Here is a 21839-nt window from a genome sequence, read left to right as displayed (position 1 = left end):
CTGAATCAAAGCCCCAGCCAATGTTGCCTCAAAGCTGACAACCAAAAGGGGTCATGACTCAGGAAGTTCTGGAATAAATGCAGTGGATGGCAAGTAATGGCCTCACTACTGCTAATGCAAGCATCCTCATCGCTTAAAATTCATGCATGCATGCCTCTATAACTTCACGTTTCCTATCAGAATAAGTAACAGTGTAGAATACTGTTGCCCTGTTTCTGTATCTGTGTTTGTTTTTTGCTTTTGCTTTTCGTATTTATATTTGTTTCCTTTCTATCATCTGCATGCATCCAAAATCACTACAGAGTCAGCAGGATGGGTGACAAGGTGGAGAGTTTGAAAATGTAAATGGCTGCCAACTGTATCATTATAATTTGTGTTTTTTAATTGACTTTCATTTGATTCTTTAAAACATTCTTAAGGTAACCAATGTCTTCCTTCACTTGTGATTTTTGCTGATGCAGTTCAAAGCCGACACTTGAAGAAGTACAGTCCTGGGGTCAGTCTTTCGACAAGTTAATGAAAAGCCCCGCAGGAAGAAATGCATTCCGAGAATTTTTACGAACAGAATACAGTGAGGAGAATATGCTGTTCTGGCTAGCCTGTGAGGATCTAAAGAAGGAAGTCAACAAAAACCTTGTTGAGGAGAAAGCAAGATTAATATATGAGGATTATATATCCATTCTTTCACCTAAAGAGGTGAGTTTATAGTACAATAAATATTTTTGAGATTATTAAACAAAATATAGCAATAACAGTACCCAATCCCTTTTAAAATATCTAGTTTCATCAATTAAAACTTATGCATTGCCTTTATAAGGCAACAAAACTTGCCCTTTACTTCCAGAAAGAGTAGGCAGCACAGTGGCACAGTGGTTAACGCTGTTGCTTCATAATGCCAGGGACTCTGGCTTAAACCAAACTTTGGATTAATACCTGTGTGGAGTTTGCATGTACTTTCTGTGTGTGCATGAGTTTCTACCAGCTGCTTTGGTTTCCAGTCCAAAGAAATGCAGGTTAGGTAGATTAGCTGTAGTAAATAATGATTGTGGGCCTGGGTGGGAAGCTCTTTAGAGGTTCACTACAGACTTGGTAGGTCAAATGGCCTCTTTCTGTACTGTAGAGGTTATATGGGGAGGCCATTACAGCTGGAAAGGGCAGAATAAGTCTACAGACAAATCATACATAGTTTGGAGCATTGCAGCAATATAGATCATAAAGAGAATTGCCTTTTAACTGTTGAGCAGACTAATATGGATGTTCATATATTGAAAACACAATTCAACAGACACTACTACAGGTATGCAATGAATTTATTTACAATAGGCTCGTTACTATCTGATCCATGGATACAGCGTTGACCGACCCTGTTCTATGAAAATCAAATTGTAGTGCCATAGGAAAGCAAGTAATTGATTGGCTAGTATTTTTCTCATTTGTCTTTCAAAATTTGGGTAATTTTAGGAATTACAAGATTTCATTTTGCAGTCGTAAATTTTGCCTAAAGTTGTAAAACTTATTAGATTGGCTAGTGAGGTTCTCAATTGATCTTAATTAAAGAATTTCAATCAGTTTAGTGGAATGTTTATTGAAAATAATAAGAATGCTTTGGACACTTGCCCTCAAGCATCTTTGGTGAATAGCAGCAGTTAATGCAATAAAGTTCATACCGAGAAAAATTTACATGGCACTTGCAAGATGCAGTTCAGATTCATTAATTTCTTGGCTCCTGCCTGAAGGAGCATAGAGACCATAGTTAATTTCTGGATGAGTTTGTTCTTCCAGCGGATGAATTTAACCCTGAGGATGGTAAGATAGATAAAAGTAATCAGGATGAACAACACAGCCAGGTGTGATTGAAGATGTATCCATGGGTACGTCTACACATTTGAGCCCCAGCCACAGAAGTCATCCCATCAATTAATTACTTTGATTTTCCTGATACCCTTTGAATTTGCTTTGTCTTCTGGATGATGGTAGCATTTATGTGCATTTGCCAGTAGTGGACCTGCTATAATTTTTCTAGCAATGTACATCTGGAAAAACTTCAGTTCAGAGTAACTGCGGTGCAAACACACTGACCCATTGTAGAAGGGCAACATTATCCAGATAATGTTCCAGGAGGTAGTCAAAACACTTAGGAAAGTGATCTGATTTCGTCAGTAGTCAGTGTAGGGAGGGTGTGACTGCAAGTAAAGCAGGAATGGGGATCAAGAATATTGAAGTGGAGGAGCCTCAGGTTTTGCAATTAGATTTTAGTTTCTTGCAGCCTATGTAGATGAAAGCAAAGGTTGCAAGTCGGATGAGGAAATTAAACATGGCATCATGGCACAGGAAGCCATTCAAGCAGGGGAAGTTGTTAAGAAATTAGTTTCAGTGCAATTAAGAGAATGGACAGAGTTACAAGCAGCCGGCAGTATGCCAGTAGACTTGTCTAGAGGATGTGAAACATATAAAGACAGCATTAAAGCAATCTATTTCACACAGCATCCTTAACAAGGTAGTCTAATTGATGACACAAGTAGAAGTAAATAAGTATGACCTCATTGCCATCTTGCCGATGTGTCTGTAGAGTAGCCGAGGTTGGGAGTCGAATGTTCAAGGGTATTTGACATTTAGGAAGGATAGGGGAAAATGGAAAAAAAAGTAGGACAGTGCTGTTAACAAAGTATGACATCAATAAATTGAGACAAGTTCTTAGTCCAGAAGGTCAACTTGTAGGAATATTTTGTGAGGAGCTAAAAAACAGTAAGGAGCAGCAAACATAGCTAGGAGTTGTTTGTAGGCTACCAAACAATGTGTAGTGGCAGTGTTAATGTGAGTGGCATTTCTTACTATGTGGTCACAGAGACATGATAATGGCACTTATCCTTGCACAATGCAGAAGGTCATTAACCGTCTTTCTAAATTGCTATGCATTCCATTTAACTGAGGACACCGTACTGAACCAAGCCACTATCTGTATCCACACCACTTATGTAAGATGGCATGGCCTCCTTTGGCTTCCTGCAGGAAATAGGATGGCTCTTGTCTCTGCTGCCCTGTCCTCCAGCACCTCCAGGTTCCTTTTCACAAAGCAAGGACCAAGTATGACTTCTTGTGCCATTTCCTCCACGTTTGTGATGCAGGATCACAGTGTAAGGGCCAGTTATAGGGTCATATGGTCATACAATCATACAGCAAGGATACAGACGCTTTGGTCTAACTCACCCATGCTGATCCAAACCAAACTAGTCTCACTTGCCTATATTTGGCCCGAATCCCTCTAAACATTTCCTATTTTAAAATAATTTAATGGTACCTGCACTCACCGCTTCCTCTGGCAGTTCATTCCATGTACAAAACTGCGTAAAACAATTGTGCCTTGTACCTTATAAAATCTTCCTCCTCTGACATTAAAAATATGCCCATAGTTTTGAACTCCCCTATCCAATCTAACTTTAGAACTCAAACCTTGTATTCCTGGCAAATCTTTTCTGATCCCTCTCCAATTTAATAATATCCTTCCTATAGCAGGGCAGTCTGAAGAGGCCTCACCAACATCTTATACAACTTCAACATTGCATCTGAACTCCTACACTCAAAAGCCTGAGCAATGAGGGTAAGCATGTTAAATGCTTTTTTAACCATCCTTTCTACATGTAATGCAAGTTTCAAACAATTATGGATCTGAACCACAAGGTCTCTGTTCTACATTATCCAGGGCTCTATCATTGTTTGTATAAGTCCTGCCCTTATTGTTCACCAAAATGTTTACCAAAACCTTGCATTTGTCCAAATTAAACTCCATCTGCCACTCCTCAGTCCAATTGATCAAGATCTGCTTGTAATCTTAGATAGCCTTCTTCAGTACCCACTATACCACCAGTTTTGATGTCATCCACAAACTTATTGACCATGTCTCCTAAATTCTCATTCAAATCATTTATGTAAATGACAAACAAAAGTGAACCAGCACTGATCTCTGTGGAACACTGCTGGTCACAGGCCTCCATTCTGAAAAACAACCCTCCATTACACTGTCTCCTACCGTCAAGCCAATTTTATATCCAATTGGCAAATTCCCCCTGAATCCCATGTGATCTAATTTTATGAATTAGTCTCCATGCAGAACCTTGTCAAAGGATTCACCAAAGCCCATGTAAACAATGTGAACCCCTCTATCCTCATCAATCTTTTTGGTTACCTTGTCAAAAACTCAATCAAGTTTATGAAACCTGCTTTCCATGAAAAAAGTCATTCTGACTATTCTTAATGTGACCTTGCCTCTCCAAACGCATGTAAATCCTATTTTTCTGAATCACCTCCAACAACTTACCAACCACCTTTGTCAGATTCATAGGTCTATAGTTCCTCGGCTTCTCCTTACAGTCTTTCTTATATAAAGACACAATGTTAGCAACCCTCCAGTCCTCTGGCACCTCACACTTGGTTATAGGTGATACGAATATCTCTGCTAGGGGCCCAACAATTTCTTCCCTAATTCCCCACAACTTCCTGAGATACACTTGATCAGATCCCAGAGATTTATCCACTTTTATGTTTTGTAACACCTCCAGCACTTGCTCTTCTATAAACTGAATTGTATTCAAAATATCATTATTTATTTCCACGAGGTCTCTAGCCTCCATTTCTTTCTTCACAGTAAAAACTGACATGAAATATTCATTTAGTACTGCTCTCGTCACCTGAGATTCAGCACATAGACCACCTCATTGTTCTTTAAGGTGCCAAATTCTCTCCCTAGTTGCTCTTTTGCTCTTAATGTACTTGTAGAATATTTTTGGATTATCCTTAAGTTTATTTGACAAGGCTATCTCAGATCATCTTTTTACCCTTCTGATTTCCCTCTTAAGAATAGTCCTATGTCCTTTATACTCTTTAAGAGATTCATTTGATCCCAGCATCTATATCTAATAAGTGATCTTTCTTGCTCTTGACCAGAACTTCAATATCTTTATTCATCCATTGTTTCCTACTGTTATAGCCTTATCCTTCACTCTAACAGAAACACAATGCCACTGAATTCTTGTTATCACATTTTTGAAAGCTTCCCACTTGTTAGTCATAGAACTTCAAACTGTACAGCTCAGGAATGGGCCATTCGGCCCACGATGTTGTGCCAAACATTACACCAAATTTAACTAATCCCTTATGCATGTCCTCAGTCCATATCCCTCCGTTCCTTGCATATTCATATGCTTACCTAAAAGTTCCTTAAATGCCCCTATCATGTCTGCCTCTGCCAACCCCTGGCAATATGTTCCATTTTCCTATTACTGTCTGTGTAAAAAACTTACTGCTCACATCTCCTTTGAACTCTTGCCCCTCACCTTAAACGCATGCCTCTTGTTTTAGATATTTCAACTCTGGGAAAAAGATTCTGACTGTCAAACATATCAATGCATCTCATAATTTTGTAGACTTCTATCAAGTCTTCCCTCAGCCTCCACTGCTCCAGAGAAGACATCAAGTTTTTCTAGCCTCTGCTTATCGTTCATACCCTCTAATCCAGGCAGTATACTGCTAAGATAATAAAATGTGAGGCTGGATGAACACAGCAGGCCAAGCAGCATCTCAGGAGCACAAAAGCTGACGTTTCAGGCCTAGACCCTTCATCAGAGAGGGGGATGGGGAGAGGGAACTGGAATAAATAGGGAGAGAGGGGGAGGCGGACCGAAGATGGAGAGTAAAGAAGATAGGTGGAGAGAGTATAGGTGGGGAGGTAGGGAGGGGATAGGTCAGTCCAGGGAAGACAGACAGGTCAAGGAGGTGGGATGAGGTTAGTAGGTAGATGGGGGTGCGGCTTGGGGTGGGAGGAAGGGATGGGTGAGAGGAAGAACTGGTTAGGGAGGCAGAGACAGGTTGGACTGGTTTTGGGATGCAGTGGGTGGGGGGGAAGAGCTGGGCTGGTTGTGTGGTGCAGTGGGGGGAGGGGACGAACTGGGCTGGTTTAGGGATGCAGTAGGGGAAGGGGAGATTTTGAAACTGGTGAAGTCCACATTGATACCATATGGCTGCAGGGTTCCCAGGCGGAATATGAGTTGCTGTTCCTGCAACCTTCGGGTGGCATCATTGTGGCAGTGCAGGAGGCCCATGATGGACATGTCATCTAGAGAATGGGAGGGGGAGTGGAAATGGTTTGCGACTGGGAGGTGCAGTTGTTTGTTGCGAACTGAGCGGAGGTGTTCTGCAAAGCAGTCCCCAAGCCTCCGCTTGGTTTCCCCAATGTAGAGGAAGCCGCACCGGGTACAGTGGATGCAGTATACCACATTGGCAGATGTGCAGGTGAACCTCTGCTTAATGTGGAATGTCATCTTGGGGCCTGGGATAGGGGTGAGGGAGGAGGTGTGGGGACAAGTGTGCTTAATGTGGAATGTCATCTTGGGGCCTGGGATAGGGGTGAGGGAGGAGGTGTGGGGACAAGTGTGCTTAATGTGGAATGTCATCTTGGGGCCTGGGATAGGGGTGAGGGAGGAGGTGTGGAGCTTAATGTGGAATGTCATCTTGGGGCAGCTTAATGTGGAATGTCATCTTGGGGCAGGTTAATGTGGAATGTCATCTTGGGGCTGCTAAACCTCTTTTGCACCATCTCCAAAGTCTCCACATGCTTTCATAATGTGGCAACCAGAATTGAATGCTATATTCTAAGTGTGACCTAACCAAAGTCTTTATAAAGCTGCAACATGGCATTCTGACTCTTGTACTCAATTCTGTCACCAGTGAAGGCACGCATGCCATGTGGCTTCTTTACTACCCTGCCTCTTTCAAGGAGCTACGGACTTGAACCCCAACATCCCTCTGTAAATCAGTGCTTTTCAGCATCCTGCCATTAACTGTACACTTTTCCTTAACATTTGATCTCTCAAAGTGCAGCATCTCACACTTAACCAGATTAAATCCCATCTAACATTTCTCCACCCATATCTGCAGCAGATCTATATCCCACTGTATTCTTTGACAATCTTAAATAAGTCATCGCTTTACCTGCAAACGGTCTGCTCCAATCAACTTTTGGAAGTCCCCATCTCATACCATAAGAATAGACTGGAAATGTTTGTAGAGGTACACTATAAAGGAAAAATTAACAGTAAAGACAAATGTAAGCACAGTGCAGGCAATAATGGGAGAATATATAATGGGAAATAAGGAAAAGACAGAGAAATTAAATAAATGCATTGTGTCTAATAGAAAAAGATCTCCCAGAAATAATAGTAAATAAAGTAAGCAGTGAGAATAAGCAAGTAAAAGAAATTAATATTAGTATTTAAAAACAGTACTGAAGAAATTAAAGGGAATAGAAGTTTTTAACGCCCACAATGTTAAAAATTGTGGCTGTAGAGATAGTAGATGGTCATCCAGATAGTTCCTAAAGATTGTAAATTAGCACATGTAGCCCCTCAATGTAAGAAAGAAGCAGCCAGGGAACAGAATATAGAGCTGTTAGCCTGAAAATGCTAGAATCTATTATGAAGAATGGAATAACTAGACACTTAGGAGAAATAGAGATAACAAGGTATAGAGCTGGATGAACACAGCAGGCCAAGCATCATCAGAGAAGCAGGAAAGTTGACATTTCAGGTCAAGACCCTTCTTCAGAAAATAATCATAGGATTTAGCAGAATCAACATGTATATACGAAAGAGAAATGATGTTTGAAAAACTTGTTGGAATTCTTTGATGATGTTGAGCAGAATAGGAAAGGGGAAAATGAATGTGATGTATTTGGATTTTCAGAAGACTTTCAATAAGATCCCACACAGGAGGTTAGTGAGAAAAAGTACCCAGTTACCTTCACATGAGATTAGGGAAAATATAGTGACAAGGAGTGAGAATTGGTTATTTGACAGAAAAGAGAGATCAGTTAAAATGGGTCATTCTCAGCTTGTCAAGCTGTCACTAGTGGGATACTGCAAGGATCAGTGTGTGGGCATCAGCAATTCAGAAAAATATCAATAATTTGGATTTGGGGACCAACTGAGGTGGTTGCAAAGAGGTTTCAAGGGGATTTAGACAGGCTGCATGAGTAGACAAAAATATGGCAAATGGAGTAAAAAGTGGATAAACAAGAAGTTATCCAAATTGTTCAGAAAAACAGCAATGCAGAGTATTTCTTAAATGGTGAACAATTATGATGTACTAATATTCAAAGGGACTTATGTGCCCTTGTTCATACATTACTGAAAACAAATAATCAAGAAAGCAAGTAGTATGTTGGTGTTTGCTGTAAGTGTATTTGAGTAAATGGATAAAGAAGTCTTGCTTCAACTATGTAGAGCCTTTGTGAAACTGCACCTGGTGTACTGAGATGCTGCTTGGCCTGCTGTGTTCATCCAGCTTCACACTTTGTTATCCTGGAGTACTGTGTACAGCTTTTGCCTCCCTGCCAAAGGAAAGGATAAACTTGCCACTGAGGAAGTGTAACCACTTATCAGACTGGGTCCTGGGATATTGGAATTGTCCAAAGAGCATAGTTGAGGAGACTATGTAGAGGTACTCTCTGGGGTTAAGAAAAATGAAAGTTGATGCAATTGAAATGTACAGAATTCTTACCGAGATCATCGATGTAAGTGCAAGATGGATATTTCCCCTGGCAGGGTCCTAGAAACCAAGAGACAGACTCAGATCAAATGTAGGCCTGAGGTGAGGAAGAATTTCTTTATTCAGAAGGTGTTGAATCTTTGGAATTCTGTGCCCCAGAGGGCTGTGGAAGCATTAGGTTGTTGAGTATGTCCAAGTCTGAGCTTGATAGATTTAAATAAGTTAAAGATTTCAAGAAATATTTAGAAATTGAATTTAAAGAAAAATATGAATTATGATCTGTTTAAATAGTGGATGCAGGGTCTGTGGACTGAATTGTTTACTCCTATTTCCTTTACTTTTGACTTTGGTAGTGAATTTCCAATTAACTGAAATGTTTGGTGTCAACTAGCCTGAATGCCATGTTTCAGTCCTTGTTCAGCAGACAGATACAATCAAGCATCATGGTTAAATAACAGGCGTCATTTATTGTAGCACCGTGTTTGGTTTTGCAATTTGAATACACTGATCCCTTTCACTTGTTCTGGTTTAAGACTAACAAGATTTTATATGTCTGATTTCTAAGGGAAATATTTGAGCTGTTACATATATTCTGGAAAATATTGATCACTTATGCCTGCAAGCATGTTTCGAGCCCACAATACAGTTCATTGATATAAAGGGAGTTAACATTAAATGTGGGCATGATGGAGGAAAAAAGGAGTGTTTTGTAATCTCTAGCCAGTTAATTCTTTAGACAACTTTCTACTGAAAAGGAATTTTCTACAGTAAATTAACAAAGTAATCACCTAACCATATTTAAAGCGAGACTTTTCCAGAAGCCAAGCCTATCTAAAAAATTCCTTAGTGAAGTTTCTACAACACAAATACCTGAACTTAGAAACAAAAAATTCAAATGTTAGTTGATCATTCTTATAATAACAAAAAAAATCTAAAAATAATATTGGTGCAAACAGCAAAGTCACCCCAGTAAAGGACCAATAATCTTTCCTTTGGACTTCTCAGTGAGTGAATTAACGGCTAAAGGTTTGCCCACTCTATCATTTGTTATTGACCTTTAAATTAAAATAAAATTACTTTTTTTTAACCTAAGTAGAACTATTTGGCTGTTGCTATACATTCTGTTTCCAGTAACTAGTTTCTCAGATACATTGTGGAGCTAGTACTGACATGACAGAAATAATTGATGCATCCATTATGTACTTAATACAGTGACAAAATGGAAAGGAACTTAAAGTTGAATCGCTGGTATATGAACTTAGCTGTTAAAATCAAATATCTTTAAAAAGAGCCAATTTTTAAAATCCAATGTAGAAATATTTTAAGCTGTGAAGTAAAAACTGTTTCTTCTAATCACACACCACCTGTTAACTGATCATGTGATATAGCTGGAAATTGCGGGTAACATTTCTCAGTACTTTACCTGTAGAGGGAAGAAACTTTATTCCTACTTCCTCATGTGAACAATTTCGAAATATAAATGAGAATTTTCCTGAATGGATTTGCAAATAAATAGTTCTAAACTTTTGACAATTCTGTGCTGAAATTCAATATAATAGTATTGTGTTATAAGTATATCAGTTCTACATTTTCTCTTTTGTTTCCATATCCACCATTTCCTTAAAATTAATCCCATTTTCTCTCTGTTTTGCTCTACTCAAAAGCCTTTGTTATACCCCAACAATTGCTCCAACCATTCTTCCTTCCCTGCCATGTTCTTGTTGAAATGTGAGAGATGTAGGCTATTTATTCTTCTCTTTCCTCATAGTTGTCCTGGGCCCCAAAGTCCCTTCCAAGTAAATAGCATCTTACGGTGTTTGCCTTTCATGAAATGGTCTTCTCCATAGCTCTGGGGAAATCAATTATAAATAAGTATTGCTCTATAACTGCAACAGTGACGGTGGTTCCATTGGATGACTTCAGAGTAATTTGGATATAGGACTTTGGAGAATGTTGGAACAGAGTGCTCAACAGAATAGATGTAACTGGGCTAACAAAGTGTGAAGCTGGATGAACACAACAGGCCAAGCAGCATCTGGAGCACAAAAGCTGACGTTTCGGGCCTAGACCCTTCTTCAGAGAGGGGCATGGGGAGAGGGTTCTGGAATAAATAGGGAGAGAGGGGGAGGCGGACCAAAGATGGAGAGAATAGGTGGAGAGGAGCATATAGGTGGAGAGGTAGGGAGGGGATAGGTCAGTCCAGGGAAGACGGACAGGTCAAGGAGGCCGGGTGAGGTTAGTGGGTAAGAAATGGAGGTACAGCTTGAGGTGGGAGGAAGGGATACGTGAGAGGAAGAACAGGTTAGGGAGGCAGAGACAGGCTGAGTTGGTTTTGGGATGCAGTGGTGGGAGGGGATGGGTTGGGCTGGTTTTGTGATGCTGTGGGGGGAGGGGACGAAATGGGCTGGTTTTTGGATGCGGTGGGGGAAGGGGAGATTTTGAAGCTTGTGAAGTCCACATTGATACCATTGGGCTGCCGGGTTTCCAAGCGGAATATGAGTTGCTGTTCCTGCAACCTTCGGGTGGCATCTTTTTGGCACTGCAGGAGGCCCATGATGGACCTGTCGTCTGAGGAATGGGAGGGGGAGTTAAAATGGTTCGCGACTGTGTTGGATGGCTCCTGTGGCACTCAATCCCAAATCTGTGGTGGTTACGGTGATGATTGTGATAGTGTGGTGTGGTGATAGTCATAGTGATGGTGATGGAGTAACGGTTCAGCAGCACTCAAGGCTGAGCTGGGAGCTGTCCAGCAGCACTCAGGTAAAATGGGGGTTTCAGATCCAGTGGTGCACAAACCTGAAGAGGAAGAAGCTTTGGTAGGGTCCAGGAAGGAGGGGTTCTGCAGGCCTGTTCATGCATTAACTATATATAATCTTGCTCCCCATCACCTCCTCTATGTATTCCATTTGTGACTCTTCACTTGCCTTGACATCCTCTCCGTATAATTAGCTTTGAACTTCTCACATGCGAAGACTAAAAATAATTGTTGGGATTAGGTTCTTAGATTATATTCTTCCTGCTTCAATCACTGCATGGACCCTTTTCCTTTGTAGTAATTTCTATTATCCTGATCTGCTCTGATGAGTTTACTGTCCAAAGGATCTGAATTACTGGGGGTTCTGCTATAACATATGTTTCAGCAATGCAAATTGGCTATAATGTGACTGAAGAATAGGGGAATGCTACTTCTAAGCAAGAACTTGTGTTGTCTATAACATGATTCCATCGGTGACCTTATGGCTGATGTTTTGGAAAATATTTTTAGAAAGTAGTGCAGGAAATAAATGTATATTTCAAGATTCGCCTCATCCTGGATAATGTGCCAAGCCATCCTCCCACCATTGGTGAGCTTGCTGAAAACATCAAAGTGCGATTTCTACCCCCAACCGCAACCTCTCCCCTTTCGCCCATGAACCAGTGTGCAATAGCAACTTTTAAAGCTTATTATTTAAGGCACACATTTCAGAGGCTGATTGTAACCACTGAGGCATATAAGGACAGTATTATTCAATTTTGGAAGAACTTTAACATCAAGAATGCAGTTGACATTATCATGGAGGCCTGGGGTGATGTCAGTAAGGACTGCTTGTTTGCAGTTTGGCAGAAGCTTCTCCCAGATTTTTTTCAAGATTCTAAAGCCTCTGATCTGTCAGAGGAGCTCCCAAGAATATAAGAACATTGTGTTCATTTTGCAAAGCAAGTTGGATTTGAAGAAGTGGAGAGTAAGGATGTTGAAGAGCTGCATGAGCCACACTGAAGACCTCTCTACAGCTGTTCTGCAACAACTTGCTGCTAATGGGGAATTGGAAGCTGGAGATTAAGATGAAGTCCAGGATGCAACACCACGAGAACGTTCCACTTCTGTTTTGTCTTCTATCCTGAGGGAAATTGAGAAACAGTTGTCCTCTAACAATAGAGCAACCTCAAAACTTCCTCCCCTATCAAGTCGTCTTGACATTTTTTTCAAGATAAGGTGTTAAATTTAGTTTTATTTCATTATTAGATGCGTATTAATTGTTTATTCAAACTGAGCTGTCCTTTATGTTAGACTTTTGAGTGATTTTTTTTGAGCGGTTTTGAGTGATTTTTTTTGCTGGTCTACCTCTAACCCTGCTTTTCCATAGATCCCATTATTTCTATAACACAATTTTCTATAACACAATGTTGCGCAGGAACGCAACAATCCCATTATAGCAGAACTCCCTGTATATTTTTTAATTAACTGATGGTCCATCTTTACTGTCACAGACAGGCACTCAATCAAATTTGTCACATTTCCTATGCATCTGCTGTCAATCCTTCTCTTTCCAACTTGACTCTTCTCAAGGTTCTCACTTTTCACCTCACGTTGCCAGGTTATCTCTCACCATTTCCATCACCTCCAATGCGATATTAGCATCAAACACGTCACTCCCCTCTTTTCTGTTATATGAAAGGACCAAACTTCTGCGAGACCTGGCTCACTATTACTTCAAATATTTCCCCCCACCCCACCACCTTGTTCTTGTTGTAACGTAAGAGATTCAAAACTATTTATTCTTCTCTTCCCTCACTATTTTCCTGGGCCTCAAAGTTCCGTCCAAGTGAGATAGCATTTTACTTGTCACCTAGTATATGGCATCTGCTTTTTTATGAAATGGTCTTCTCTGTAGTTTTGATAAAGTTAATTGCAAATCAGGGATCTGATTTACCGAGTGATTCCAATCTGCAAGTTCAGACCAGAGCTTCCCTGTCAATTTGTCATTTGAATGCCATCTCCCAATTTCACTCTGGTCTCCTTGTCTTTAATCTTCCACACTTTTCTAATGAAGATCACAAAGGCTAAGGGATGATATTTTGTTTTTCTCTTTGGCACTCTGGGCTTAACAATGATGTTAATCATGTCAAATATCGAGGCTTAACATGCTCATGTTGATGTTGTTCCTAGGAGATAGTGGATTGGCAATCAGGATGGAGACTTCATGGGAATACAGGCTGGCGAGGCTGTCTGTCACCATGACATCAACCTATTCTTTTTTCTTTGAATAAGATTTCTAAATACTATCCCATTTTGACAACATCTCTGTTTCCATTTCAAATGTGCTGAAAAACTCACAAAACTCTCTCAGCTATTCATCTATTATCTTGTCAGTTAAATTCCTTTAATCTTGCCCAATAACTACTACTTAATATATATTAATATCACTTCAGTCAATTAATTATCTCTTGTTTCCTTCAAAGCACTTCACAGGTTCTTCTACACATACATAATATCACATGGGTGTGAATGTGAGTGTTTTCCTTTCCTTCAATCTTCCTTGTTTCCAGCTCCTTTTTCATATGCTGCTCATCTTTTGTTTTTTTTTCTTGATAATATACAACTAATCATTCTACATATAAGCCAATATTCAAAACATTAGAATAAGCAGAGTAATCTCAGGATAGGTATTCAATTTGAAAATCAAGTTGTTAAAAATAACTTACAATTTCCACCATCTTTTTCAAATAGCTGATTTGTCTTTAAAACAGATGAGCTGAAGACATGCATGGAGCAGTTATGCAGATGAAACTGAACCTACCTGTAAAACTTGAAATAGATTCAGTATGCTTCACTAACTATGTCATTAGGGTGTCAAGGCATCAGTGTTACAAGAGTTACAGGGTGGCTCAGTGGTTAGCAATGCTGCCTCACAACGCCAGGGACCTAAGTTCAATTTCAGCCTCAGGCGACTCACGTTGTGGGGTTTGCACATTCTCTCTGTGTCTCCTTGGGATTCCTCCAGGTGCGCTAGTTTCATCCCACAGACCAAAGATATGCATATTATGTGGATTTTCCATGGTAAATTCCATGGTGTCCAGGGACATGCAGGCTAGTTGGATTAACTATGGGGAAATACAAGTGGGATGTCCTGTCACACTGTAGGAATTCTGTGATTATGCTGTGTTGATTTGATTATTTTCATATCACTATCCATAGCAAGCCGTTCAACTCTACGTTACATCTGTGACTGGAAAGCACCAGCTAATCGAACAAGTCAAATAAATGACAGGAATAGACCAAAATAACGTATCAGCTTAGATTTTGCTGTTGCAATAACAGTGAGACTATCAAGGCTCAATCATTAAGAAATAAATCAGACAGCAATGTCTGACATCCCCGTATGCACAGTTGAAGTTAAAAATCTAGAAGTTGCTACTTCAATTGTCCTGCCCCTCAACAAGCAACCAATGGAATTCGTTATCCCCAGTGTGTGGTGGATGCCAGAACATTGAATAAATTTAAGGAGATAAGCAGGTTTTTATTTAGTAATGGGTTAAAGAGCTATGTGAAGTGGGCAGGAAAGCAGAGTTGAGGTTGAGATGAAGTCAACCATAATCTTATTAAATGACGGAGTAGGACAGTTGGGCCCAAATTGTTTACTCCTGCTCCTTGTTCCAAACTCTACTGCGTTGGTGGAAAAAGGCAAAATCTGTATTTGTGTCCTTTCTGGCTTGCCATTGTCATATGATCCCTATCACGATGCACTGACAAAGGGATGAATCCCTTGAGTATAGGAGTGGTGTAGGAATGCGGTTAAGAGGGAAATCAGGACGGCACAAGGGGGACAGAGATTATGTTGGCAGATAGGACAAAGGAGAATCCAAAGCGATTCTGCAAGTATATTCAAGGCAAAAGTGTAACTAGGGAGAGAATAGGGCCACTTAAAGATCAATGAGTGTGGAACCACATGGGATGGGTGAGAACCTAAATGAATATTTCGTGTCGGTATTTGCCATGGAGAAAGACATAGAAGCTAGGGAACACGGGGAAAAAAATATCGATTATGTTGAAAAGAGTCCACTTTACAGAAGAGAAGGTGCTGGATGTCTTAAAATGCATTAGGGGGCATAAATTCATGGAACCTGATCAAGTATATCCCAGAATATTGTGGGGGACATTAGGGAAGAAATTGCAGGACACCTAACATTTGTATCATTGACAACCAGCTGGAAGACGAGAGATGGCTAATGTTGTGCCATTATTTAAGAAATGCTACAAGGAAAAACCAGGGAACTACAGACCAGTGAACCTAACATCAGTAGTGGAAAAGTTGTTGGAGGGGATTCTGAGAGACAGGATCGGCAAGCTTTTGGAAAGGCAAAGACTAATTAGGGATATTCACCATGGCTTTGTGTGTTCAACATCATGGCTCACAAATCTGAGTTTTTGAAGAGGTGACCAAGAAAATAGATGAAGACAGAGTGATACATGGATTTTAGTAAGACCTTCGACATAGTTTAGCATGGTAGACTGGTCAGTAAGATTAGATTTCATGAGATCCAGGGAGACCTAGCCATTTGGCTACAAAATTGGCTTGATAGTAGGAGACAGAGGATGGTGGTAGAGGATTGTTGCTCAGTCTGGAAGCCAATGATGAGCAGTATGCCACAAGGATCGGTGCTGGATCCACTGTTGTTCATCATTTATATCAACAATTTGGTTGAGAGTAAAGGAGGCATGGTTAGTAGGTTTGCAGATGACACCAAAATCGGTAGTATAGTGGACAATGAGGAAGGGTGGTCTAAGAGTACAATGGGACCTTGATTAGCTAGGCAAAAGGGTCAGGAAATGACAGATGGAGTTTAATTCAGATAAATGCAAGGTCATAGAATCCCTACAGTGTGAAAACAGGCCCTTCAGCCCAACAAGTCCACACTCAGAGCTTCCCACCCAGACCACCCCCCCCCCCCCCCCATAACCCACCTAATTAACACATCCCTGAACACCACAGGCAATTTAGCATGTCTAATCCACCTAACCTGCACATCTTTGGACTGTGGGAGGAAACCGGAGCAAACCCATGCAGACACAGGGAAAATTAAGGTTTAGTAAGATGAAATAAAAAACCTCTGGGCCTTGTGGTGGACATCTCAACACAATTTAGACTTGACCAGAAAATGTAAGATTCAGCCTGTAGAAACTGAACTAGACTAGCCATGAAAGTACTGCTGCTTTACAGCTGGTCAGAGTATAGGAAACTGCCAATGAATAACTCATCTAACTCCCCAATGCCTGTCCACCAAGATGCCACAAGGCACAAGTTGAAAGTGTGATGAATTACTCTCCACTTTCCTGGAAAATGCATTACCAACAATACTCAAGAAGTCTGACATCATTCAAGACAAAGCAGCCTGCTTGATTGGCACCATATCCACAAACGTGCAGTTACTCAAAATCCTGGAACCGTGGGTTTTCTCCGGATGCTCCGGTTTCCTCCCACAGTCCAAAGATGTGCTGGTTAGGTGGATTGGCCATGCTAAATTGCCCATAGTGTCTAGGGAGGTGTAGATTAGGTGATTTATAGGGGGATGGGTTTAGATAGGCTGCTCTGAGGTTGGGTGTGGACTTGTTGGGCCAAAGGGCCTGCTTCCACACTGTAGGGATTCTAATTTTAATTCTAATTCACTGTGTCAGGTACTTAGACCACATTCGCTGCAGTGGTTCAAGAAGGTACTTTACTAGTACTTTATTAAGGGCAACTAGGGATGGGCAATAAATTCTGGACAAGTCAGTGATGCCACATTACATGATTGATTAAAAATAATAAGTGCCCAATACATCTGCAATGACTGGCGAGAATAACAACCTATTAATGCATGAGAACAGTAATAAGTATATTTGGTACCTTGGGAAACACAAAATGTGCAAGAGAATGCATGTGATTCTTTTAGTACAAGAATGGGCCTATTTGGAAAAGAAATGCAGTCTGCACCAACGTGCCTCCTAGTTTAGTTCTTGTTGGACATATTTAAATCAAAGGTACTTTTCCTTCCATCTGTTCTCTGTCAATCCCACCTTTGTTTTCATCTCTTTATATTATTTTCCAACCACTATTTCCTCGAATAAATTATTGTAACTTGCATTTCCTGCTTTTAGGTTCAGCATACCTCAGCAATGATTCTTCAGTCTGTTTGATTAATAGACAGGAGGAAAATCTTTTCTCCTCTATCATCACTTCAAGCAACGCTATGCACAATACACCAATTTTCAGGGCAAATCCAATTTTGCCAACCAGTGTGGCCTATGAGGAATTTTTCAATTCTATCAATGAGTAACCTTTGTGGGCTGCAGAATTATTGGCCCACAACACAGTCTACTTCACAAAGAATGCATTTAGAGATTATTATGTACCTTGAATTAGGACAACATAAACAAATGTTTCACCTTTGCTATTGCTTACTCTTTTCACGCTGGTCTGAGATCCCTTGTAGAGGGTGCTGTCATTCAGACTCTCAATTACTAAATTATTGCTTAAAAATCCCACAAAAAGTTTTTGCACAGTTGTAAGTAATTTTCAGAGCTGGGTGCAAAATTCTGGCTATGCCATATTATTGGGCTCTAGATAATTGAGTTTTACCTTCATTTAATTTTAAACCACCTCCCAGAATAATCATGATGTTGAAACAAAATAAGCCATTTTCCAGTCAGGTATTAAGATATCGTAAAGAGATTTAACATCTAGATTTGGATGAAATCATCAGATCAGTCATATTCATTTTAATGGCTGAAGATGACACAACTTTTCTGCACTAAAGTGAATAACGTTAGAAGGTTAAGCAAAGTGCTAATACAAGCGGTAGATGACTGATTTATTTTCAAAATAATAATCAGAAAAGTGCAATTGAAGTTTTACTAGATCAGGAGCTGAACTAAAAGAATGCCTTATTAAACATAATGCGCCTTTTTCATTATCCCAAAATTCAGTGCAATTGAATATATATATATACACAAAGAGTTTGAAATGGTATCACAAAACAGCAAAAAAAAAGAGTCATCGAGTCATACAGCATGGAAACAGACTCCTTTGGTCCTCCTCATCTGCGTTGACCAGAAATCCCAGTCTGACCTAGTTCCATTTGCCAGCATTGGCCCATGTCTCTCTAAACCCTTCCTATTCACATACCCAACCAGATGACTTTTAAATATTGTAATTGTACCCACCTACACCAATTCCTCTAGCAGCTCATTCCATTCATGCACCACCTTCATCATGAAAAGGTTACCTCTTAGGTCCTTTGTAAATCTTTCCACTCTCATCTGAAGCCTATGCCGTCTAGTTTTGGACTCCCCCCCCCCCCCCCACCACTCTAGGAAAAAGACCTTAGTTCTTCACGCTATTCATGCCCCTCATGATTTTAGAAGCCTCTATATGGTCACCTCTCAGCCTCTGATGCTCCAGGGAATAAAGCCCCAGGGTATTCAGCCTTTTCCGTGCCTCAAATCCTCCACTCCTCGCAACATCCCAGCAATTTTCAGAACTTGTCTCAATACCTTAGGTCTGGGAACATCAGGAAAGAACAATTTTATCAGAATTGGAAAGAATAGAATCCTAGAGTAAATTCATTGAATTATTCTCCAGACAGTACTGAAAAACATAATGTTAAAAAGGAGAAAGGGCAAGTATTGATCTTCATCAGATTTAGATATCCTTATTTTTCTTGAGTTTTGATTGCTGTTAAAAGGTGTATTGTGTTGTATTCTGCTCTTTTTCCTGAGTGATTTATATTGGATCCAATTCTGTACTATCTATAAATGTCCACATGTACTCTATCCAATTTCTGCAATTTACTCCAATACTCTATCCACGCTGAAGCTCATCACTGTTCTGATTTGACATCCTCCCCACCCACCCCAACCTTTGACCTGTCACCCACAATTGCTGTTCTAGAATTTTCAAACACTTCAATCTTAATTTTGTGAGATCTATGAATCATTTTACCCGGCCTTCTAGTCATCTCTGTCATTCATTTAACCTTCTTTCTGGAACAAAAACAAAGTTTCTGGAAAAGCTCAGCAGATCTGGCAGAATCTGTGAAAGAGAAAACAGGCCTAACGTTTTGGGTCCAGTGAGCCTTCCTCAGAACAGAGGAACATTTGGGGTCTGAGGAGCAGTCACTGGACCCAAAACATTAACTCTGTTTTGTCCTTCACAGATGCTGCCAGACCTGCTGAGCTTTTCCAGCAACTGGCTTTTTGTTCCTGATTTACAGCATCCACAGTTCTTTTGCTTTTTAACCTTCTTTCTGGTTCGGTAACAAATTGGAGCATTTCTTTTTTAAACTTCATTATTAAGTAAATGCCAATTGTTGAGATTGTGCATGCCAGTTTTTTTTATTTTTTGAAGTAAGTACCTAAGGTTTAATAATTTTAATTTATTGAACAAATATTTTTCAATATTAAACATTAAAGAGACAGCCACTTAAGCTGCCTGCTTCTTCCTGTTTTCCGGGCTATGCGGAAATAGTCTAAAGAAGATTTTTTTGACTGAAATTTTGAAACCTAAAGCAACAGCTTGTTTTCTGCAGTCTATTCGAAATTGATCATGTGAATCTGCCTGAAACTGGATACCAATAATTTGTACTGCATAATTGATTCAAATGCAGAATTACACTACTTTTGCTTTATGTTTATCTGCTCCACTATAAAAAAGTTTCAATAAAATGTTTTTACTGAAATGCATTAAGAAATACATCTTGGAATGTGATATTTCACAGATTAATGTGAATACCACTTTATATTCTGAATTGTTGATCCTTATTTGTATTTTTCCAAATATAGGTTAGTCTTGATTCCAGAGTACGTGAGGTCATCAACAGAAACATGCTTGATCCTACCCCTCACACATTTGATGATGCACAGCTTCAGATTTACACATTAATGCACAGAGACTCTTATCCAAGATTCCTGAACTCTGCAGTCTACAAAACCCTGCTTCAATCCTTAACTGATACATCATCAGAACCTTAAGACCTTTTGACTATGTTGCTAAAAATAAAAAAAAGAGGAGGTATCTGTGAACTGTAGCTGCTCACAGCGACACTGGAACTGTATGATCTTCACCAGAAAGTAATACTCAGGCATACTTTACTAAGGATTTTAATGTCTACCTGCAGAAAGTTCTGAACACAGGCCAAAACACAGCTTCAGATCAACGCAGCAAGATTTCTCCAAAGGATGACTGATGAAATGTCAGTCATTTTAAAGCCTGTAGTTGTATTTTTTACATAATATAGTAATAAGATGTACTCGAAGACAAGACTTTGATAGCGGAAGTGCCTTGATATTCCTCTACTGACTCCTCACCTGAGCTACATATGCTATGATGCAGTTTAAAATTCTTCTACCATTCCATACTGTGATAATGATGCCATCATCACAATCAGCATTATTTTGGGCGGTACTTCCACTTGTCTTGGAGTATATATACTTGATATATGTAAACATAGTGCTGATGGAAACAAAATGGATCAACTTCAAGTATCTAAACCAATTGGTTTGGAAAAATACTGCCTATAAAACATGTTCAGTTGTAAGACTGCTATTATTTTAATATCAAAATTTTGCTTAAAATGCAATTTTTTTAGCTACAATTTGTGAATGTTTATAAAATTTAATTTTAAAGATTTTATGAATGGTTTTATTTTGCAAATGGAAAATGGACAACATGTGGGCATTTCAATTCTTTAAAAAAATAAAGCACAATCATTTTAAATGATGGTCATAAGTAATTTGTTTTTTGTACATAATTTAATTACTCTTTAAAAATAATGTCATGCACATTGTACAGAGATTTTACAACTTAACCTAGCTCTCATTTGGAAGAAGAATTGTTATTGGTCACCTTGCTCTGCTACAAGGAAAATGCTAATCTAAATGTGCTTTTGATAAAAGTCATAGATAATCCACATATAATCCACACCACCCTTCCTTCCAGTTTCAGTAAGATAGTTAGAGTTAACTAGATATAGTGTTGCTGCTGTATGTCCTTGTTTTCAAATCAATTGCTTTTATTCTTTAATCAATGAGTTACTTGTGAATTTCATTTTTAAATATGGCTTCTGAAAGTCACCTGACATATATCAATCTAACGTGCTGTCACATTTCCTGATCAAAGGTCAAAAATGAGATATATTATGTTTGAAATCAGAATGATTGAAAACAGTTTCTTCCCACAATATACACATGACAATTTTGTATGCCAACAAATGGAGGATTCACAGTTACAAAGATAACTTCACAACTAAAAGAGGCATAGAAAGGCCTGATTAGTAATTAGTGAAAAGAGTACCCAACAAAGAGATGACAAGATTGAAGCATATTTCAAAATTATTCACCATAAAGATGCTGTATAATATATGATACAGTTTATATTTAGCTGGTGTTTTGAGTAACAAGTTAAAATTGCCATCATAGCCAGCTGTTGCCTAATTAATGAGCTTCAGTTCCAAAAACGTGCATAAATCTATTATGTTTTCTATAGTTGTAATCTGGCAAAAGACTG

The 21839-nt window shown here is 39.4% G+C and overlaps 1 protein-coding gene across 10 annotated transcripts in view; it reads left to right on the top strand.

The window, feature by feature from the left end:
• Positions 1-21003, top strand: part of LOC125451881 (regulator of G-protein signaling 20-like) — a 227178-nt gene extending 206175 nt beyond the window's left edge. For 9 of the 10 annotated variants that reach the window (XM_059646346.1, XM_048529596.2, XM_059646349.1 and 6 more), the window contains exons 4-5: positions 462-696; positions 20117-21003. In XM_059646346.1, coding sequence (XP_059502329.1) covers positions 462-696; positions 20117-20305 — 424 coding nt within the window. In that variant the 3' untranslated portion in view covers positions 20306-21003. Of the gene's footprint in view, positions 1-461; positions 697-3510; positions 3599-20116 lie in introns of all 10 variants that reach the window. The other variant, XM_059646350.1, reaches the window with a different exon arrangement.
• Positions 21004-21839: the final 836 nt, after the last annotated feature.

This window comes from Stegostoma tigrinum, chromosome 5 (assembly GCF_030684315.1).
Source record: "Stegostoma tigrinum isolate sSteTig4 chromosome 5, sSteTig4.hap1, whole genome shotgun sequence".
Taxonomy (NCBI): domain Eukaryota; kingdom Metazoa; phylum Chordata; class Chondrichthyes; order Orectolobiformes; family Stegostomatidae; genus Stegostoma; species Stegostoma tigrinum.
The sequence above is the reverse complement of the archived record's forward strand: the minus strand, read 5'-3'. Positions and strand labels throughout refer to the sequence as shown.